We start from the raw sequence: 22869 nt of genomic DNA on the forward strand, positions 1-22869 counted from the left end.
AATACATTCCGATTCACTCAATGAATAACAAAGCTTAAGTGCGAGAAAATTCAGCAAACACCAGACTCTTGGAGCTGCAACGGCGCAGCTTGAGTATCGGGCCAGCTGGTCAACTGGGAGTCTCTGACTTCTTTTTCTCTACCCTTATTTCTGTATACTTTCCCCACCTACCCATTCATCCAAGGGCAAAACTGTCTAATTTACACAGAGCCCGACGATGCCCACGGTGCTGTTTTTGACTTGGTGGAGCCCGTTTCAGAAGGAAAGGCACGCTTGCCTCCCACTCCATGCCTGGAGACCAGAAACAATCCCTGTGCTGGGATGGACCAGTTTAGCTCACCCGTGCTTTCCTTTGCCCGTCCACAGCGCCTTCCGAACCGCACCAGCATCTCTGAGGTACCCATGGCGCTCTCAGACTTGGAAAGGCGATTCCGACGCGGAAGCTCCGCGGACTCCAGGCAAGTTTTAGCCAAACCGCGCAGTTGCTTAGCAACGCCGCCGGAAGTGACAGCAGTCGTCGCCGAGGAACGAAGAACGCGCAGCTGTGGGCTGTGGTGCCAGAGAAGGGAGGCTGCGCCTGCGCGGGAAGTCAAGGCCAGGCGTGCGAGTGGGGCGGCCCTCCCCGTCAGGCGTCTGGAGTGGGCCGGAGGACAGAGCCCGCGGAAGCGGCGCCGAGGCCGGAACGGCTGCGGGTCTCTGGCCTGGGTCAGTGACGAGCCCTGGGACCCGGCTGGGCCCGGCCTGGTGCTCCCATCGGCATCCAACGTGCGCCTTCCGGGGAACGACACCCGACTAGGTCCCTGCCCCTGGTTTCGGGATGTACCCGGCAGGTGTGCGGGATAGCGAGGCCTGGGCTTGGTGTGTGTGACTCACAGACCTCGCGGGGGAAGGTGAACAGCAAAGCCCTCCTCCCTTAACTCAGGGATTAATTGACAGAAAATCTGTTTTTAAATACTTTGGTTTCTAACGCATGATCTGGGCTAGATGGGGCTTAGTTGTTTTTTTTTTAAATGGCAATGTTAAAACTTGGATTATAACATTCACGTTAGGACCTTTAAGATATCTTTAATTGCTCGGTAAATACAGTATAGTAAATTGAATGGATTTGGAGGACCAATCAGACCTCTAAGGACAAAAACCTGTTAAGAGTGAATATGGGCTACGTTTCAAAAGATCCTTTTCTAACACGTTGAGGTACAAATGATTACATTACAAGGTAGTTGGCTATGACACATACACATTAGGCATCAAACTGGAGTTGCTCGATATGAAAGGAGGTAAGGTTTTTAATCACTGAAGTTCTAACACATAGTTGTACTGTTTTTCTTCAGGTTTTCTATCAGATGATCCATCGTAATAATGCTGGTAAGTATGAAAGGATTAATAAAATATTTGTTGGCAGAAATATAGTTTTTGCACATACAACATTGGTGGTTTTTTGGAATCATAGTTTTTTTTTTTTAAACATTGCTTTTTTTATTTTATTTATTTAGTTAGTTAGTTAGTTAGTTAGTTATGGCTGTGTTGGATCTTCGTTTCTGTGCGAGGGCTTCCTCTAGTTGTGGCAAGCGGGGGCCACTCTTCATCGCGGTGCGCGGGCCTCTCACTATCGCGGCCTCTCTTGTTGCCGAGCACAGGCTCCAGACGCGCAGGCTCAGTAATTGTGGCTCACGGGCCCATTTGCTCCGTGGCATGTGGGATCCTCCCAGACCAGGGCTCGAACCCGTGTCCCCTGCATTGGCAGGCAGACTCTCAACCACTGCGCCACCAGGGAAGCCCTGGAATCATAGTTTTAAAAATGTCAAGAACTGGGAAGAGTCAGAGATTTTACCCTACTTGCATGCTAACAACTTAGGCTGCCACCGTTTTGTAGAAGATGCAGACCCCTAGAACAGTGATGAATTACAGCAGTAGCAGTAGCCAGAATATCAGTAATTTTGCCCCAGTTGCCACAGGATGATGCAAAGAGCGCCAGAAGTCACCTGCACATGGAGTGTGTTGCATTACAGGACAGGAACCCTGAGCTTAGGGCATCCGGATCTTTATTATAAGCATGCCTTTCAAGACTGTTCACTATACATACATTTTTAAAAATAAATTTATTTATTTTTGGCTGCGTTGGGTCTTCGTTGCTGCGCACAGGCTTTCTCTAGTTGCAGTGAGCCGGACTACTCTTCTTTGTGGTGCGTGGGCTTCTCATTGTGGTGGCTTCTCTTGTTGTGGAGCACGGGCTCTAGGCGCGTGGGCTTCAGTAGTTGTGGCATGGCAGGCTTCAGTAGTTGTGGCTCACGGGCTCTAGAGCACAGGCTCAGTAGTTGTGGTGCATGGGCTTAGCTGCTCCGCGGCATGTGGGATCTTCTTAGGACCAGGGTTTGAACCCGTGTCCCCTCCATTGGCAGGTGGATTCTTAACCACTGCGCCACCAGGGAAGCCCTTACATACATTTCTGAGACAATAGTCCAGAGCAAAGGGCAGTGAGTACCTTGCTTGTAAGGTATGCAGAGCCACTAGAGACCCATGGAGATTACCTCCTAACAAAAATTCTGTGGAATTTTAACTAAATTGGTTACAAAAATTATTGAATCTTATAATATTTGGTGTCAGTAATTTGCCAATTTGGCATAGTGTTCAGGTATCATTTGACTTACAACGCTTGGTTCTAACTCTAATCCATGGATCTTTACAGCCAAGTGTATCTAGAATTAGTTATTTACCCTCTATGGCCACCACTCCTTATTTTGTTTTCTTTGTTGTGAAATTAAGAAGGTAAAAAAAAAAAAAAAAAAGAAGGTAGCATATGCACTTTGATCTGAAACAGAGCTTAAATTATTCCGGGGAAAATATTTTATTACAAAATCAGTGTAGAAAAGGAATGCACTGCAATTGATGCTACCACTGTATACAGGCATTTCTTTTTTAAAAACAAAAATGAGATTATACTGTAAACATTGTTTTGTGACTTGTTTGTTTAATTTGAACATCTTAACCTTTTACTCATTAAATAAATGGTCTGTTATATGGCTATCATGTACATATCTTATTTAAGCAATCCCCTATTCTTGGATGTCTATGTAGTTTCTAGTTTTCATTATTGTAAAAAAGCACATAGGCTATTGTTAGACCCTGGAAACATTGCAGACATACAAAATATATACTTTTCATGCTTCTGGAAAGAACAGTTAATAACTGCTTCTGGTATTTTAACAAACTGATTTCAAAATAGATTCACGTTCACTAAATCTTTCTACATATCCTTAATTTTTGGAGACATTTTTATTTCAAGTACAGCACTAAATCTTTGAAAGTTTATTGACAACAGAATGTGGTATTTGTCTATTATTTAATAAGTAAAAAGAAAAACTGGAATCTGGAAATCTTAACATAATCAGCCTAACACCTGTGATTTTATTCACTGGATAAGAGCTTATATTCACATAACATTCCCTGTTTTGTATTTAAGGTTTTGTTTAAACAAAGTTTTATTCCTCCCATTGCCATAGGTGCTTTTCTGATGTAAGAGAAAACATATTAGAAAATGTAAATTTTTAAATATCTTAAATACTTTTATTAATTTTAGGAGTTAAGAAGTCTCCATTCCTTTGCTTGGAACCAGAAGACTTTTTCCCCTGCATATAGAGTAGGAGTAATGTTGGTTAGAAACTGGCTGGTGTTTAAAACTGAAGATTGTCATGACTGTTTAACCTAAGCTCCATGCTGAAGTAAGATTAATTGTCTTGGAAATACTAAATTGGGTAAGTATTTTAAATAAAGGTTTATGTTGAGTAGTGGGAAAAAACTAATGGAAAAAGATCTGAAATTAAGAAAAGTACACTTGTAGATAGAAATTAATAGTCAACAGTGGAACTAAGTTAACAGTTGGAACTTTGTTAACTTCAGGCTTATGATACATCTTATTTGGAGGTTAATAGTGCAGGAATTTTAGTAACTTGTGGCTGATTAAGTCTAGGCTTGAAACACTTTTCAACCAACAGTGAGTTACATTTGAAAAAAATGTTTTTAATTATGTATAAATTCAGAATGCCTAAAAAGCATTTTAATTTAAAATGTGCTTAGGTGCATTACCTATGTGATTGTCAACTGCGCTTTATTGCTATTTATTACATTGTTTCTATGGGAAAGTGATTTCTGCACTTAAATCTCCGGAAGCCAATCAGGGACACCTGGATTAGACATTTAGAGATTCATGGATCCAGAGTATCAGAATACTCTTATACCATCTAAATTCATACAACAGGAGATATGTCCTCTAGGTTAGTTGTTCTCCAGATATTCTAAATTGAGAGGCAAAAAATACTTATTCTTACATGAGTCATGAGCTTATTCTCAGTTTCACCTACTGGATATCTATCATTATAAACCAGAGAATACATGTAGATAAATGCCATGATTTCAATTTTTTTTTTTTTTTTTGTCTGCGTCAATCAGGTCTTGGGTGCAAACTCGGGATCTTCATTGCGTCACGTGGGCTCCTCGTTGTGGCGCACAGGCTCTCTAGTTGTGGTGCACAGGCTCCAGAGCGCTTGGGCTCTATAGTTTGTGACACATGCGCTCTCTAGTTGTGGCCCCCGTGCTCAGCAGTTGCAGTTCATGGGCTTAGTTGCCCCGCAGCATGTGGGATCTTAGTTCCCCGACCAGGGATCGAACCTGCATCCCCTGCATTGGAAGGTGGCTTCTTAACCACTGGACCACCAGGGAAGTCCCCCATGTTTTCTAATTTTAATTGATCTCTTCTTTTTCTTATTGGTGGGGTGCTTCACTTTTCATTTTAGGATTTCTTGCTAAAACCTCAGAATGGTTGTAAAGTAGATCACAGATGGTTAGTGTGTACTTTGAGATTAATGAATGTTTTCATGTTATTAAACATCTTTTCATCAAAATGACCTACTTAATATTTTATTTTTAAACTGATTAATAGTCGTTATTCTATTTCTTAGGCACTAGAGTGTATTACTAAAGCATGAACTTTGGAGTCAGGCAGACCTGAGTCCAAATTCTAGCTCTGCCATTTAACTAATACTTAACCAACTTAATTAATACTTAAGCTCCAGTTATATATCTTTAAGATGAGGTTAATAATAATTCCTACTAAATGGGTTTATGACAGATGATGAGATTGTAAGGTTCTTAGTCCAGTATCTGGCATATAGTGATATCTATAAAAATATCAGTTACTCTTTAAAAAAAAATTTTTTTTTTGTTTACAGAGACTAATTGTAGCTTTTCCTGGGAATTCTGTATAATTATCTTTTTTACATGATAATTTTCATTTATACCATCTGTTGATTCATTCCTTTTCTCTTGAGATTTAAATTAATGATCTTCATTATCTATTAATGAAAACAGAGCCTTGAGTAATTGTCATATCAAAAGCAGTGTGATTATTCACATATATCCAGATTATTTGGTACTCCAGAGCTAAACTATCTAGAGAAAATATAAATAAATGTGAAAATTGTTAACAGAAGTTACTTCTAGTGTGGAAGAATTTAACTGACCTCCAGTTCAAGTAATTTGTTTAGACTTTCAAGTACAACATCAAGCAACCATTTGGTTATAACATTGACAATGATGATGTCAAGCTAAAAACCTTTTTTAAAAAATTATTTAAATTTTGCAAGATTTCACATTATGTTAAATTTGGTCAGAGTTTTGGTTAGTTCACAGAGAATATGTACTGTACGTGACCTATTATTTAAAATGAGGGTCATTGTAAACATTTTAAACTAATAAGTTTGTGATTGATAATTTAAAGACAATAAGAATGACTAGCCTACATTTTTTTCTGTCTTATTTTATAACTTTTCTAAATTAAAGTGTAAGGGAATAATTGTTTCATTACTTCTCTCATTGGATTGCTCTCTAGTTTAATTCTGAGTGCTCAAAGAATCACCCCCTCAGGAACACAATAATACCATGAATATCCTTTCTATATATTCTGTTTTCCATTCATTTAACATACTCAAATATGAACTTTGCTTCTTAGGAAAAAGTACTTAAATGGTAGTCTTAGAATGCTTAGTCATTTTAACTTGTTTATATTCACCCTTTGTTTGAGCAGATTAAGAGTAATTTTGTTAAATAGATACTATAGCTAGATATGTAAAACCGAGTATGTTTAGGGAATAATATTTCTTCTTTTCCAGGGTAACCCAAATCTGTTTCTGGAACCATGAAAATTTTGTTGGTTTTTGACTTTGACAATACAATCATAGATGATAATAGCGATACCTGGATTGTACAATGTGCTCCAGAGAAAAAGCTTCCTATTGAACTACAAGATTCTTATGAAAAAGGATTTTGGACAGAATTTATGGGCAGAGTCTTTAAGTATTTGGGAGATAAAGGTGTAAGAGAAGATGAAATGAAAAGAGCAATGATATCAATACCTTTCACTTCAGGGATGGTGGAACTTTTAAACTTTATAAGAAAGAACAAGGATAAATTTGACTGCATCATTATTTCAGATTCAAATTCAGTCTTCATAGATTGGGTTTTAGAAGCTACCAATTTTCATGACGTGTTTGATAAAGTCTTTACAAATCCAGCAGCTTTTGATAGCGATGGTCATCTCACTGTGGAAAATTATCATGCTCATTCTTGCACTAGGTGCCCCCCTAATCTTTGCAAAAATGTAGTTTTGGTAGAATTTGTAGGTAAACAGTTACAACGAGGAGTGAATTATACACGAGTTGTTTATATAGGTGATGGCGGAAACGATGTCTGTCCAGTAACCTTTTTAAAGAAGAATGATGTTGCAATGCCACGGAAAGGATATACTTTACAGAAAACTCTTTCTAGGATGTCTCAAAATCTTGAGCCTATGGAGTCTTCTGTTGTATCTTGGTCTTCAGGTGTTGAAATAATTTCTCATTTACAATTTCTAATAAAGGAGTAATATGCCAATAATTGCAATGTGTATCAGTTAAGATTAAATACAGCAGCATAAAACTAAAACCCCAAATAACAGTGGCTTTAAAAAAAGAAAAAAAGTTTTCCCTCTCACTTAAAAGAATTTCAGAGTTAAGTATCTCAAAGTTTCTGTGTTGCTCTACCAACCTCAGCACTTGACTTCCAACTTATGATCCAAGATTGCTGTTCAAGCTCCTTCCCTCACCTCAACTTTCTGGCCAGCAAGGAGGACAGTGAGAGAGAAGGTTGCACCCTCATTTAAATTTCACTGGCCAATACTTAGTCACAATGCTCCTTCCTAACTGCAAGGAAGGATGAAAAATATAGCTTTTATTTCAGATGGTCATATGCCTGGGAAAAAAGTAGAGTACAGAACTGAGGTAAATGCAGTTAGTGGTCTCTACCAAAGATGGTTAATAGGTAGATGATATTTTTAAATTTATTCCCAGAGAGAATAGTCTTATATTTTACTTTCTTTGGTATTTATTTCCAAAGTATGTCTAGCAGTTACAAATCTTCAAAATAAGCCTAATGCTTAGTTCACATAAGAATACACTACCTGGGACTTCCCCGGTGGCGCAGTGGTTAAAAATCCGCCTGCTAACTCAGGGGACACGGGTTCAAGCCCTGGTCCGGGAAGATCGCACATGCCACGGAGCAACTAAGCCCGTGTGCCACAACTACTGAGCCTGCGCTCTAGAGCCCACAAGCCACAACTACTGAGCCCACGGGCCGCAACTACTGAAGCCCGCGCGCCTAGAGCTTGTGCTCCGCAACGAGAAGCCACCGCAATGAGAAGCCCGCGCACCGCAATAAAGAGTAGCCCCCACTCGCCACAACTAGAGAAAGCCCGTGTGAAGCAACGAAGACCCAACACAGCCAAAAATAAATAATAAAAAAAAAAAAGAGTCGCTGTGAATTCCAAAATTAAAAAAAAAAAAGAATATACTACTTCCAAATCAGTTAATTTTAGAGATAGGGATGCAGTATCTATTGCCCAAGTTGTTCATTAATTTCACACTTTCCTTTTGAAATGAAATACAAATTAATGTTCTTCAAGTATTTTTAATTTATATCATTATTACAGACTGTAATTCCAGAATGATGATTTAATCAGTATGTTATTTCTGTTTGGCAATGAAATATTGAGTGATACAATATATAGTTTGTAGGAATACACAACATTTAAGAAACTGTTTCATATAGGGATATTAGCAAAATATCAACTGACCTAGAAAGTTTTACAGTACTGTGTTAATTTCTAGGCTCACATGTTTTAGGCATAAATATCCCTTATGTAATAATGTTAGGATTTTCTTTTCCATATAGAAAGCTCCAGAAATAAAAATGTTCAATGTAATTTTATGGGAAAAAAATTGGTACTCTATTTTTTTCCAGGTTGAAAAAGTAAACTTTGTTTTGCTTTAAATTAATAGGTTAGATTATGTTGAAACACTTACTCTTTTTTTTTTAATTTTTGAATTTTATTTTATTTATGAAACACTCATAGATTGTGATTTCTCTACAAGTTGAGGCCAGTAACAAATTATAAATTATGCAAGTAAAAAAAAAAATAAGATTTTATTTTTAGTAGTTGTAGATCAAGTAATTTGGACCAGATCTACAGAGTACATCTGGAAAAGCTGATAGCTGAACAAAAATTTTAAAATATCTGCTTAAAGACATGAGAGAGCTGACAATAACTGTCAGCTAAGGAAGCACAGAAACTTAGGTAGGTGAGCTGCTTTTCCCTGAAAGGGTTGGCCAGTTCTGTAAGTGGTGTCTGACATATTGAGTGGCTATCTTGACAGTCTTAATGGGACCCAGGTGCAGAGGTATTGGAGTATGAGGCCTGCAGTGATAAACCCTTCCCCTTACTTTGAATAAGGATCCCAAAAGGCTGTCCATCATGAGTAAGAGTGATTTAGAAGTAAACAGGCCTTCAAAGGGCTGGCAGCTCACCTTTGAATACTCTGAATACTCTCAATCCCTGAAATTGGACTGAAGTTATCTAAGATTTTTAGAACTCCCAGGTGTTTGACTAAAGCAAATCTGAACTCTCTTAGAGGAAGTTAATATCCTTAGTATGGTGGGCAGACTCTAAGGTAACCCCCCATGACCCCTATGAGCTCGTATTGTGTGTGGGGGGGCGGGGAGGTGTATGTGTGGAGAAGGTGATCTAGGACTTGCTTCTAATTAATGCAATACCACAAAGATGATGGGATGTATTATTTATGTATATATGATTGTATTACATCAGATCCTCATGCCCATCTTGTTAGGGAACTCTCTCCCTTGCTAATTTTAAAGAAGCAAGCTGCCATGTTGTGAACTGGCCTTCAGAGAGGGCCACATGGCAAGCAACTGAGGGTGGTCTCTAGCCAAAAGCAAGAAGTAGGTCCTTGGTCCAATAGTCTGCAGGGAACTGAATACTGCAACCATGTGAGTTTGGAAGTGGATCCTTTCATAGTGGAACCTCAGCTGAGATCACAGCTCAGGCTGACACCTTGATTTAGCCTTGTAAGACCCTGAAACAGAGGCCCTTTGTGCTGTGCTTGGACTCTTAACCCACGGAACCTATGAGATAATAAAGTGTGTTGTCTGAAGATGCTAAGTTTGTGGTAAAACTGTTAGCAGCAATAGAAAATTAATGCAATAGGCCTCAAAATCTAAACAGTTTTGTTTACATTGTAAAGCACATAGTAAAAAGTAGCTACACCAAGAGATATAAATGAACACCAGCAGAAGTTTTTATTTAAATAGATCTGCATGACCTCCGAGTATTGGAGTTTACAGACACAAACTAAACTTATGAGAATTTTGGCAAAGAACTGAAAATGACATAAACAATACGGAAATACTAGAACTGAAAAATAACGTGACTGAAATTAGAATCTTAATGGATGGATTTGACAGTAAAACAGGCATAGCTGAAGAGAGAGTTAGTGAATAAACACAAGTTAGAAGAAAATATCCAGAATAATGCAGAGAGAGACAAAACAATGAAAATACAGAAGAGAAATTAATACATAGAAGATATAGCAAGATCTAACTTAGGAAATTGGTATCCCAGAAAGAGAGGAGAAAGAAAATGAAACAAGCAGTATTTTAAGAGATAATGAGAATGTTACACAGTTGCCGAAATACATCAAACCACAGATTCAAGAGCCCTCATGAACCCCAAACAGGAAAATAAAATGAAAACCACATGAAATCACATTCTTGTAAAACTGCCAATAACCAATGATGGAAAAAGCATCAGATAGCTAGAAGGGAAAAAAAAAAAGATGACATTGAAAGGAGCAACAATTAAACTAACAGCTGATATTATATTTTTCTTAAATGTTTGATGGAATTCAAGGACACCGTCTAAGCCTGGAGTTTTCTTTGTTGGAAGGTTTTAACTACTAGTTTGATTTCTTTTGTAGATTATAGGTAAAGGTTGTATACTTTTCTTGAGGAAGCTTTGGTAATTTGTGACTGTATTTGTTATCTCTTGCTACATAGTAAGTTACCTGAGAATTTAACAGCTTAAAACTAAGCATTCATTATCTCACAGTTTCTGTGGCTCAGGAATTCAGGAGCCCTTAACTGGATTGTTCTGGCTCAGGATCTCTAATAGGGCAAGATGTCAGCTAGGGCTCTAGTCATACGAAAGCTTGACTAGAGCTGAAAGCTCTGCTTGCAAGGTGGCTGGCTCACATGGCTTTTGGCAGGAGACCTCAGTTCCTCACTGATTGTTTTCAGGAATCTCAATTTACTGCTGATTGCTGGCAGGAGGCCTCAATTTCCAACCACATGGGCATCTCTAGAGAGTTGCTTGAATGTCCTAAAGACATGGTTTCCTGCCAAGTGACCAATCCAAGAGAGAAGGCAAAGAGGAAACCACGATGCCTTAGTGACCTAGTCTCAGAAATCAAACACCATCCATTCCACTGTATTCTATTTGTATTCTAAAACAGAATACAGGGACTTCCCTGGTGGTCCAGTGGTTAAGACTTCGCCTTCCAATGCAGGGGGTGCGGGTTCGATCCCCGGTTGGGGAGCTAAGATCCCACATGGCTCACAGCCAAAAAACCAAAACATAAAACAGAAGCAATATTATAACAAATTCAATAAAGACTTTAAAAATAGTCCCCATCAAAAAAAAAAAATCTTAAAAAAAAAAACACAACAGTACAAAGGCCCACCCTCAAAGGGAGGGGAATTAGGCTCTACCTTTCAGTAGAGGTACTTTTAAACCACCATGGTGTTGGACATACTTTTAAACCACCATGGTGTCTCTCAAGGACTTTGTCCATTTCATGTAAGTTGTGAAATTTATGGGTATAAAGTTTTTCATAATACTCCCGTATTAATCCTTTAATTTGCAGTCAACACATGGATATCTACTGTCTAGATTTTACCATTAGCATTTTACTCTGGGGACTTCCCTGGTGGTCCAGTGGTTAAGAATCTCCCTTCCAACGCAGGGGATGCGGGTTTGATCCCTGGTCAGGCAACTAAGATCCCACATGCTGCGGTGCAACTAAGCCTGCATGCTCTACAGCCAATGCTCTGCAACTACCGAGCCCGAGCACTCTGGAGCCCGCATGCCGCAACTAAGACCCAACGCAGCCAAATAGATAAATAAATAAATATTTTTTAAAAACCCAAAGAACATTTTACTCTGCTTGTTTTATCACATACCTGTCCATTCCTCTATCTATCCATCTTTTTTTTTTCTTTTGCCTTTTTTTTTTTTTAAAGGGAACGCTATTTATTTATTTATTTATTTATTTTATGGCTGTGTTGGGTCTTCGTTTCTGTGCGAGGGCTTTCTCCAGTTGTGGCAAGCGGGGGCCACTCTTCATCGCGGTGCGCTGGCCTCTCACTATCGCGGCCTTTCTTCTTGCGGAGCACAGGCTCCAGACGCGCAGGCTCAGTAGTTGTGGCTCACGGGCCCAGTTGGTCCGCGGCATGTGGGATCTTCCCAGACCAGGGCTCGAACCCGTGTCCCCTGCATTGGCAGGCAGACTCTCAACCACTACGCCACCAGGAAAGCCCTGTTTTGCCTTTTTAACATAAGCATTGTTTGTCCCCTTTCCTTCTTTGTTCCCCAATGTATAAAACCATGTGCTTCTCTGGCTCTGATTGGAACTCAGTTATCCTCAAGCTCTATGTGAACTCTGGGAATTATTTGATTTATAGTTCTTGGAATCATTCTTTGCCCAGACTTATAGTGTTTCACCGTATGCATGTGTGTCTTAGTATCCAACCATAGACTCATGGGGACAACCCCTCTTACAAATTTCTGAAATTCTTTCTCCATTTAGCTCTGTCCTCTCTGGTACTCTGTCCTACAAAAAGCCAATTGTGCCTCCCCAAACTTATCTCCATCTCCTCAACTCAGTGAGACTACCATGGTCCGCTTGGGATTCTCCCTCCCTGCACCTCAGGCTGGAAAATGTCTCCAGGCAGAAATGCAGGCAATTACAGGGCTCACCTCATCTGTTTCCCTTCTCTCAGGGATCACATTCCTGCACTGCCTGTTGCCCAGTGCCTGAAAACTGCTATTTCATATATTTTGTCCAGTTTTCTTATTGTTTACAGTGGAATGGTTAGTCCAGTCCCAGTTCCTCCAGGAACAGAAATTGTAGTATCTCATTTTTCATTCCTAATGTAACATGGTGATTAAAGGCTCTGCTCTAGATTAAAAGACCTGAATTTGAATTCTAGCCCTGGATTGGGTAAATTACTAGCCTCTCAACACCTCAAGTTTCTTTTTTTTTCAATTTTATTTATTTATTTATTTATTTGGCTGCACCAGGTCTTAGTTGTGGAACTTGGGATCTTCGCTGCGGCATGTGGGATCTTTAGTTGCGACATGCAACCACTGCAATACAGGCACCAACCAATCAGAACAGAAGCACCAAACAAGACTGGATTCTGGCCACAGACATAACAGTTCCTGTGTCTGAATAGCAGCCCTGTACTTGTCATATATGCCAGCACCTCACACACATACGATGCACTCAATGTTAGTTCACTGAAGTCCAACTTTTAGTCTGTTCTGTTTCCTCTTTTTAAATGTCTGGACATGTCCTTTGCTCATTTATCTATAGGGTCTTGTGTTCTGCTTATCTGTTTTCCTGAGTACTTCATATATGGAAGATACAAACATGTTGGCATTAAATTGTGTTAATCTTTTCTAAATCTTATGTTTTATTATTTCTAGATAATCTGGTCTTAATCTTTATTTTAAAATATAAACATATCTAAATTTAATATGTGCCTTATTGTCTCATTAGATAATGTTAGAGTTAATGAAACAAATATATTGATACACACTAACTAGGCTTTTTACAATAAAACGTAAGATTCTTGTTCTCTAAAATTTTTCCTTTGAAAACAAAAGAATCTCTGTTCCCCTCATAGCTAAGCAAATTCTTTGTGACCAGTTTTACTATGCTGAACTGTGAACTTATAAAATAGAGATGCTAGAGTTAAAAATGGGAATTGAAGCAGACTATTGGATAGAGAAGTAGAGGAACCTCCTGTTTTTCGCACGAGACTCTAGGATAGCCGTGGTAGGCAGAATTCTAAAATGGTCCCTTGAGATTTCCCACACCCTTGTGTACATGCCAAGCATAATCCCCAGTACTGTGAATTTGATGTATTTTACTACCATGATTAGCTTATGTTTTATGGCACAATTGACTTTAAAATAGATTGTCCGGTGGACCTGACCTAAACACACGAGCCCTTTAAAAGCAGAGAGTTTTCCTGGCTGGTAGCGGAAAAGGAAGTCAGTGATTCAAAGCCCAAGAAAGATTCAACATGCCATGGTTGGTTTAAAGATGGAAGAAGGCATATAGAAGGAATGCTGACAGCCTCTGGAGCTGAGAGCAGCCCCTGGCTGACAGCCAGCAAAGAAACAGGGACCACAATCCTACAATTAACTGCAAGGAAACGAATTCTACCACCAACCATTTGAGTTTGGAAGAGGACTGTGAGCCCCAGATGAGAAACACAGCCCAGGCTGGCACCTTGTTTTCAGCCTGGTGAGACCCTGAGCAGAGAACCCACTCACACCATGCCCAGATTTCTGACCTACAGATATTTGTGACAATGTTTTTGTGTTGTTTTAAACTGCTAAATTTGTAGTAATTTGTTACATAGCAATAAAAAACTAACACAAAAGCTAATCTCAAGGAATTGCCTAATTTTCATACACATACCTATTTTGTAATTATGTTTGGCAATTCATACTATAATGAATCGCTTTTTATTCTTCTGACTAGACACTGAACATTGTGATGTATGAAGAGATGCTTGTGAAAATGTCTCTGCCTTTGAGAGTTTCGAGGATGACTTAATTTTTTCTGCTAATCTATTTTCTAATTTTTTATAATACGACTGTACTTTTTTAAAAAGAAAAACAAATTTAAAGAAATCAAGACCTCCTGAGAGATAGAGCTCACCCTACAACCATCTACCAGTGAATGGGCCAGAGCTGAGCTGCTCAGACCGGACTGACTACGCATAATTTGAGAGACCCAGAACACAGTGAAAATGAGGCACCTCTTGTTCAAAGATTATTGAGAATTTCAAGACAGCAAAGCATTAAACCAAGAGTGGGGCCTTCTGATTGCACAGGTCACACATGAAGCCAGATCTGTGCCCAGACCTTCTCCAGCAACTTCCAGATAAAAGCTTTACCAAGAACTGCTTACAGTCCAAAGGCCCCAGTGCTTCTTCACTGCTTGGGTAACATTTGCAAACTGATTGCTCACAATGTCACCATACACCAGATCCTTTCAGAATTTTCTCCAAGGGTGTTTGTATATATGTATGTGTGTGTGTCTGTGTATATATGCATATAGGTGTATATGTATATATATGTGCTCTTTGACATAGATGGATTATTCTTATAATTGTTAAATTGCTTTTGCCACTTAAAACTATAAGTATTTACCTGTATTAATAAATATTGTTTAAGATTAAAATCTTAAATCTAAATTCACATTTTTTGCACTTTAAATGGAATGAAGAGGTAAAAAATTGATAGAATTGTAAAGAGGAAGGAAGGAAGGAAGGAAGGGAGGGAGAGAGGAAAGATCCCTGTCCTTTCAGGAACTCATATAGTAAAATAAGAGGACAGTATTGACGGGTGACATGGTTACTATATTAGGAAGGGATAAGCATTACTACACACATAATTTAAGTATAAACTCATTTTATCTTCAAATATCTTTCAAAATAGGAATATTTCTCCAATGTTTTTATATAAGAAAACAAACTTGGTGAGGTCACAGAACTAAGTAATAAAAGAATTCTTCAAAACCAGGTGATGTTGAGTCAAGAGACCTGAATTCTAGTCCCAGCTCTAACTGCTAAGTTGCTCTGTGACTTTGGTGAATTATTTTGCTTCTCTGGAATTCATTTTATTTTCTGTAAAATGACTAGACTGAGTGAGTTTTATCCCTAACTACCTTCCAGTTCTAAAATTCTGTAATTCTAAAATCATTATGAATTTAAGTGCTTTCTAGGTTTGGCTACAAAGAGCTTTTAAAATCGATCCTCTAAGTAAAGTTAAGTCATCCTATTTTTAAGGCCTTTAGAAGGTTTTCATTTTACCACAAAACCATTTTGGGGTCAGCCTTTTAATTTTTAGCATATTAATAGATCACAGGTTTGAACTCTTCATGTTGGTTAGTTTTCTTGTCTTTGAGCTAAATAACTATGATTTCCTTATCTGATCCTCAGAAAGCAGTTTTTATTTTCAGAACTCTCCTCTGACCTACTGACAGTCCTCTGTAAGATTGACCCTGAACTGGACAGAGTACTGTATTCAAGGATCAAGACACTGATTATCTATCTCATTTTGCTCATATAAGCATTGTCTTTCTTCTCTCTTCCTTTTTTCCTCAATGTATATTAGAACAGTGCTTCTCTGTGGATCATGTTAAAATGCAAATTGTTTTCAATCGGTCTGGGGTGGGACTTGAGATTCTGCTTTTCTAACACACTCAAAGATGAAATACTTCAAATACTCAGATGGCTCTTGATTGCCTAACCTGCTGAATCTAGCACCATTTCCTGTAAGGACAATAAAAGCCAGAAAGCAATCTTGACTGGCTTATAGGTCAAGTTTGGGTGCCATAGAAATAATCTGAAAGTCATCAACCCCTAAAACTGAGTCCAACCTGGCCCTCTAAATGAGCAGCCAAAATGTGATGATGTGCGGATTTACCTGCCACAGAATAGCCTAACCCAGCTCCTATGCACTTGGTCACCAAAGAGGAATTACTGGACACAGAAATTAACTGCTAGAGTGGGCATAGGCTTTCTTGACTTTGGCACTATAGACTTTTAGGCTGGATAATTTCTTGCTGGGGGCTGGGGGAGGAATGTGTGTTTCCTGTGCATTGTAGGAAAGCAGCATTCCTGACCTCTACTCACTAGATGCCATTAGCAATCCTCCTGGCAAATTGTGACAACCAAAAACATCTCTAGACTTTGCCAATAATCCCTGTTTGAGAACTACTTAATGCCTAAAAGTCCATATGTTTTATTTGTGGATCAAGTGAAGAGATATTGTACGCACAGAATACCACTACTCTTAAAGCCAGAGATCCAAAATATTTTCCCCCAGGTAATAATCTCCTTATCACCAAGTCCACAGCCTTGTCACATCATAGCAATCACCACCTGAGTGTTTAATAAATATTGTTGATGCCTAACTCAATCACTTCCTTCCTGTGTTAGATACATATTAGACTTCTTTCCCTACCCAGGTATTATATGTACTGTGGCACAAATCTATTAGTTTAAATCTGCTTTCGTAGTGCAAGTGTAGTCTTTTACAGAACAAGTTATAATTACATCTTTTTTTTTTTTTTTTTTTTTTTTATTTATTTTTGGCTGTGCTGGGTCTTCGGTTCGTGCGAGGGCTTTCTCTAGTTGCGGCAAGTGGGGGCCACTCTTCATCGCGGTGCGGGGACCGCTCTTCATCGCGGTGCGCGGGCCTTTCACTATCGCGGCCCCTCCCGTTGCGGGGCACAGGCTCCAGACGCGCAGGCTCAGCAGCTGTGGCTCACGGGCCCAGCTGCTCCGTGGCATGTGGGATCTTCCCAGACCAGGGCTCGAACCCGTGTCTCCTGCATTAGCAGGCAGATTCTCAACCACTGCGCCACCAGGGAAGCCCTATAATTACATCTTAATTCTACTTTTAAAAAAAAATGTTTTATCTGATATGCCTACATATTCATTTAGTTTTATAGCATTTGAATTTTTTAGCTCCTGGTTAATACTAGCCCTGAAGGAGAGTTAGAGAGGATTTTCATTTATGGTCTCATAAGCAGCTTCCAAGGGACAGCTGATATATCAATAGGGCAACTGAAGGCAGGCACCAGACTGAGAAGAGTAGTTCTGTTGTTTTTTTTTTAATAGATCTTTATTGGAGTATAATTGCTTCACAATACTGTGTTAGTTTCTGTTGTACAACAAAATGAATCAGCTATATGCATACCTATATCCCCAATCCCCTCCCTCTTCGTCTCCCTCCCACCCTCCCTATCCCAGCCCTCTAGGTCATTGCAAAGCACAGAGCTGATCTCCCTGTGCTATGCTGCTGCTTCCCACTAGCTATCTATTTTACATTCAGTATTGTATATATGTTGATGCTACTCTCACTTCGCCCCAGCTTACCCCCCCCCGCCCATGTCCTCAAGTCCATTCTCTATTGCTACGTCTTTATTCCTGCCTTGCCACTAGGTTCATCAGTACCATTTTTTTTTTTTAGATCCCATATATATGTGTTAGCATACGGTATTTGTTTTTCTCTTTCTGACTTACTTCACTCTGTATGACAGACTCTAGGTCCATCCACCTCACTACAAATAACTCAATTTCGTTCCTTTTTATGGCTGAGTAATATTCCATTGTATATATGTGCCACATCTTCCTTATCCATTCATCTGTCAATGGACATTTAGGTTGCTTCCATGTCCTGGCTATTGTAAATAGTGCTGCAATGAACATTGTGGTACATGTCTCTTTTTGAATTATGGTTTTCTCAGGGTATATGCCCAGTAGTGGGATTGCTGGGTCATATGGTAGTTCTATTTTTAGTTTTTTAAGGAAACTCCATACTGTTCTCCATAGTGGTTGTATCAATTTACATTCCCACAGTAGTTCTGTTTTTTTTTTTTTAACATCTTTATTGGAGTATAATTGCTTTACAATGGTGTGTTAATTTCTGCTTTATAACAAAGTGAATCAGTTTTATATATACATATATCCCCAGTAGTTCTGTTAATAGTGTGATAATGGGACTGGAATTTATAGCCACTTTCTACCCCTATTATGAGATATACTTTTTTTTCCCAGAAGATTAGAGGGAGAGTCCTTTACTGACCCAATAACCTCACAGTACATCTTTAGATGAGACCAGTTGTAGGGAATATATAAATAATAATTAATTGCCTTAACTCTTTTACCTTATACCCTATCATTTTGTGCTCCCTGATGGGTTTCTTTTTTCAGGTGGACAATGTGATAGTTCTGTTGTAGAGAGATTTTTTGATGTACCCTATAAGGGCTTATGGAATAATATATTCTGGGCCAAAAACTAAATCTATCTTACTTATGTCATACAAACTGATGTCTGTGTGATGATAGTTCATGTGGAAACAAAATATTAACATAAGTGTTTCCTAACAGAAATTCTTAGAAGCTCCCATTGTTTATGGAAGATGTTACTTAGTAAAAAATTAGTTTGTCTTTTATATTCATATAATAAATTTTCAATTGTATGTCTAAACAACTAGTAAAAAATATTTACAATTAAACTACCATTTGCCACATAGGATTTTATAATCAGTGCAAACTTGCTCCTTCACATTTTTTTCTACCACTTTACAGTCATATTCAGGATTTTGTTACATATCTGAATCTCAACTGTTCTCACAGCTTGGTCCATGCAATATTTTGTTATCCTCAGTTAAATATGAGAGTATGTTCTTTCAGGGATTTATTAACAATTTAGCCCTTTTCAGGCTTAAATCCAGAAAAAATATCCTATTGCACAATTTGGGGAGATAAAAATACTAGAGTAAACAAATATTTTGAGGGGCTACTATGTGCAAGAAGACAAATCCAAACAAAACAAAAACTTGTAGAAGTATAAGTGTAGGATGTAGGACTATGTCTTACAAATAATGATGTCCTTCAAAGCATTTACAATTTGATTGAAGAGGTGGGACATATACATATGTAATTCATAATTCCCAAGTAAGATTCATAAAGCATATTAGTAATCAGCATAAACAAAAAGTACCTAAGTCAAGGAAGAACTAGATGACCATATAGTATTGTATTGTGTACTCAGTCAGTTGATTGTCATATAAGAGAAGCTTTATGAAAGAGGTAGACTGCAATCTATACCTTAAGGGATGAAAAGGATTTGGAAAAATGGAAAGGACTTGATAGAGCTTCCCAGATGAAAGGAATAATGTGAGCCAAGACGGGGGTGAGCACAGCGTATTCTTGAGATAGTGATGATGTGGCCGGCCTGATGAAGCTAAGGGTTTAAACTGGGGAGTAGTGGAATCAAGCTTTGTAAGTAGGATTTGGCCAATTTATGGACGGGTTTGAAAGCTAATCAGTGGAATTTGAATTTCTTCCAGGTACCTTTTAGGAGCAAGTAAAGGGAAGTGATGTCAAGAAAATGCTGTTTGGAGAGGATGAAAGGTAGTGTACAGCTTGGGAGGAACGGGGAGAGACTGACACAGAGAAATCTTGCAGTAAGCCAAGTGAGAAGTGATGAAGACCCAATAAGCGTGCTGTCTGAGAGAACGAAAAGGAAGGGATAGATAAACTGGATGCTTTGAATTTGAAAATGAAAAAAAGCACAAAACTTTTAGATCATGTGGTACAGGAGGGCAGTGTCTGCAGATTAAGTCATTTATATAATTTCTTAGAGAACTATAAGCCCTGAGCAAGTTTTTAAAGGAAATTCTGAAAGTCTTACTTTAAAAAAAAAAATTTATTTATTTTATTTATTTATTTTTGTTTGCGTTGGGTCTTCGTTGCTGCACGCGGGCTTTCTCCAGTTGCAGTGAGCAGGGGCTACTCTTCGTTGCAGTGCGCGGGCTTCTCATTGCCGTGGCTTCTCTTGTTAAGGAGCATGGGCTCTAGGTTTGCAGGCTTCAGTAGTTGTGGCTCCCAGGCTCTAGAGCACAGGCTCAGTAGTTGTAGCGCATGGGCTTAGTTGCTCCGCGGCATGTGGGATCTTCCTGGACCAGGGCTCGAACCCGTGTCCCCTGCATTGGCAGGTGGATTCTTAACCACTGCACTACCAGGGAAACTCCTGAAAGTCTTACTTTTAATCCACTCATAGTTTCACTGATATAAAAAAATATTTATTGAGTACCTGTTATGTGGCAGACACTGTTCTAGGAATACCAGAATGAACTGGGGATATACCATGAACAAAACACAAAATCACTGCTTTCATGGAGTTTACATTCTAGTGGGAGAAATCCCACAATGAATTGGAAAAATATGCAAAATATATGATATTATAGATAGTGATAAGGATTATGAATTAAAGCAGGGAAGGGGAATTGGGAATAACAGGTAGGGTACGGAGATAAATTTTTTTTTTTTAATTTATTTATTTATTTATGGCTGTGTTGGGTCTTCGTTTCTGTGCGAGGGCTTTCTTCAGTTGCGGTGAGCGGGGGCCACTCTTCATCGCGGTGCGCGGGCCTCTCACTGTCGCGGCCTCTCTTGTTACGGAGCACAGGCTCCAGACGCGCAGGCTCAGTAGTTGTGGCGCACGGGCCTAGTTGCTCTGCGGCATGTGGGATCTTCCCAGACCAGGGCTCGAACCCGTGTCCCCTGCATTAGCAGGCAGATTCTCAACCACTGCGCCACCAGGGAAGCCCCCGGAGATAAATTTAAATAGGTTGGTAAAAGAAGGCCTTGTTGGGAAGTTGATATTGAGCAAAAACCCAGTGGAGGTGAGCAATCAGGTCACGTGGCAGTATGGGGAAAAGAGCAGTGCAGGCAAAAGGAATAGCTAGCAGTAAGGCCTTGAGGCGGTGCCGTTCCTGGTGAGGGCAGAAGCAGGGCTGGGGGTGGGGTGTGGAGGCCACTGTGAGTACTTTGGCTTTTACTGAATGAGACAGGGAGTCGTTGGAGAATTTTAATCTCTAACTTAGGTAAGAGTATCAGTCTGTCTTGGTTGATTTGAGCCAATGCTCTTACTTTTGTTCTTTTTCTAGCCAGAAGAATTGGGTTTCTTTTTTTTTTGTAGTTGATAAAGGTCCTAGTTTATTATCTTCTGCCTTGTATTACTTTTATCTGGAATTTAGCTCTAACTCTGGCACGCAAAAACATATTCTCAGTAAACAGCTATCTTTTAAATGACCCTCCCCCAAAGAGTAGTAAGCTAGTTCCTATTATGAGAATAAACCAGTGGTCTTTCATATGTTTTTTTTTTTTTTAAAGGATTTTCTTATTTATTTATTTATTTATTTATTTATTTATTTATTTTTGGCTGTGTTGGGTCTTCGGTTCGTGCGAGGGCTTTCTCCAGTTGCGGCAAGCGGGGGCCACTCTTCATCGCGGTGCGGGGACCGCTCTTCATCGCGGTGCGCGGGCCTTTCTCTATCGCGGCCCCTCCCGTCGCGGGGCACAGGCTCCAGACGCGCAGGCTCAGCAATTGTGGCTCACGGGCCCAGCTGCTCCGCGGCATGTGGGATCTTCCCAGACCAGGGCTCGAACCCGTGTCCCCTGCATTAGCAGGCAGATTCTCAACCACTGCGCCACCAGGGAAGCCCCATATGTTTTTTGAACAAGTACCCCAAGAGTAACATACATACTCACTTCCACATTTTCAGATTGATATTGAAAACTTTTCATTATAAGTTTAAACATTTGCCAAGGTTGTAATTTCTAGAGTATTGTAAATAATGACTTTTTAGTAGGCTTTAAAATAACTTATTAAAATCTATTTAGCAAAAGCTAACTATAGTAATTTAAAAATTCATTTAAAAATGCATAAACAAGTTGTTCTTTAACAGTGGGAAATTTTTATCTTATTCTTTTTTTTCTTGAACTCATATTTCCATTCCGCTTCTCCCAGAGAGTGTTGTCCTACTGAAAATACAGGCAGTCCTCGCATAAAAATGTGCAAAATTACCATGCAAAATAATCTTAATAATCAGTAGGAACAATTGTGATTGTCCTGTGACCTTTAAATTTTTTGTCAGAACATTAAAAACTGTCTTACTGCCAGTTATAAATGTATAGGAAAATGAAAAACATTGAGACCAATATTTACTTAGTACACTGCAATTAGAAACATTGGAAATGAAAGTATTTTATTTTTCTGTAAAAAACTTATTAAGAGTAAACACTTTTCACCGTCTTCTTTTTGTCCTGTAACTTACAATACAGAGTGATCATCTTTCTATGACTTAGTGAATTGTCATACTTCTAAGTTTGGATCAGCTTCCAACATTTTATCCTTGCACTTTTTTTAAAAAATAAATTTATTTATTTATTTTTGGCTGCGTTGGGTCTTCGCTGCTGCGTGCGGGCTTTCTCTAGTTGCGGTGAACGGAGGCTACTCTTCATTGCAGTGCGAGGGCTTCATTGTGGTGGCTCCTCTCGTTGCGGAGCATGGGCTCTAGGCGCGCGGGCTTCAGTAGTTGTGGATCGCGGGCTCTGGAGTGCAGGCTCAGTAGTTGTGGCGCATGGGCTTAGTTGCTCCACGGCATGTGGGATCTTCCCAGACCAGGGCTCGAACCCGTGTCCCCTGCATTGGCAGGCGGATTGTAAACTGCTGCGCCACCAGGGAAGTCCTCCAAGAGTTCTTTTAAAATGAAATTTTTTTGCCAGTATTACTTCTTCTAGGACACCATTATCCGTTTTGTCAATAACCAC

At 39.3% G+C, this 22869-nt stretch overlaps 3 protein-coding genes across 5 annotated transcripts in view; 2 read left to right on the top strand and 1 right to left on the bottom strand.

Moving 5' to 3' along the window:
• Positions 1-452, bottom strand: part of CFAP210 (cilia and flagella associated protein 210) — a 38778-nt gene extending 38326 nt beyond the window's left edge. The window contains exon 1 of the mRNA XM_007183246.2: positions 341-452. Coding sequence (XP_007183308.1) covers positions 341-404 — 64 coding nt within the window. The 5' untranslated portion in view covers positions 405-452. The remainder of the gene's footprint in view (positions 1-340) is intronic.
• A 299-nt stretch (positions 453-751) lies between these two features.
• Positions 752-14920, top strand: PHOSPHO2 (phosphatase, orphan 2). Of its 2 annotated transcripts, XR_009009052.1 has the most exons (4): positions 752-890; positions 1332-1365; positions 3578-3752; positions 14214-14920. XR_009009052.1 is itself a non-coding variant. In XM_007183247.3 (2 exons), the coding sequence occupies exon 2, from the start codon at positions 6191-6193 to the stop codon at positions 6914-6916; it is 726 nt and encodes a 241-aa protein (XP_007183309.1). In that variant the 5' UTR covers positions 3614-3752; positions 6165-6190; the 3' UTR covers positions 6917-8272. The 2 variants fall into 2 exon arrangements, 1 of the variants encoding a protein (XP_007183309.1); XM_007183247.3 differs by lacking the exons at positions 752-890; positions 1332-1365; positions 14214-14920 and adding an exon at positions 6165-8272 and having other exon boundaries at positions 3614-3752.
• Positions 3617-22869, top strand: part of KLHL23 (kelch like family member 23) — a 42432-nt gene continuing 23179 nt past the window's right edge. The window contains exons 1-2 of one of the 2 annotated variants that reach the window (XM_007183248.3): positions 3617-3752; positions 19602-19665. In XM_007183248.3, the coding sequence (XP_007183310.2) occupies positions 19632-19665 (34 nt within the window). In that variant the 5' untranslated portion in view covers positions 3617-3752; positions 19602-19631. The remainder of the gene's footprint in view (positions 3753-19601; positions 19666-22869) is intronic. The other variant, XM_007183249.3, reaches the window with a different exon arrangement.

The sequence above is a fragment of the Balaenoptera acutorostrata genome, chromosome 8 (assembly GCF_949987535.1).
Source record: "Balaenoptera acutorostrata chromosome 8, mBalAcu1.1, whole genome shotgun sequence".
Lineage (NCBI taxonomy): Eukaryota > Metazoa > Chordata > Mammalia > Artiodactyla > Balaenopteridae > Balaenoptera > Balaenoptera acutorostrata.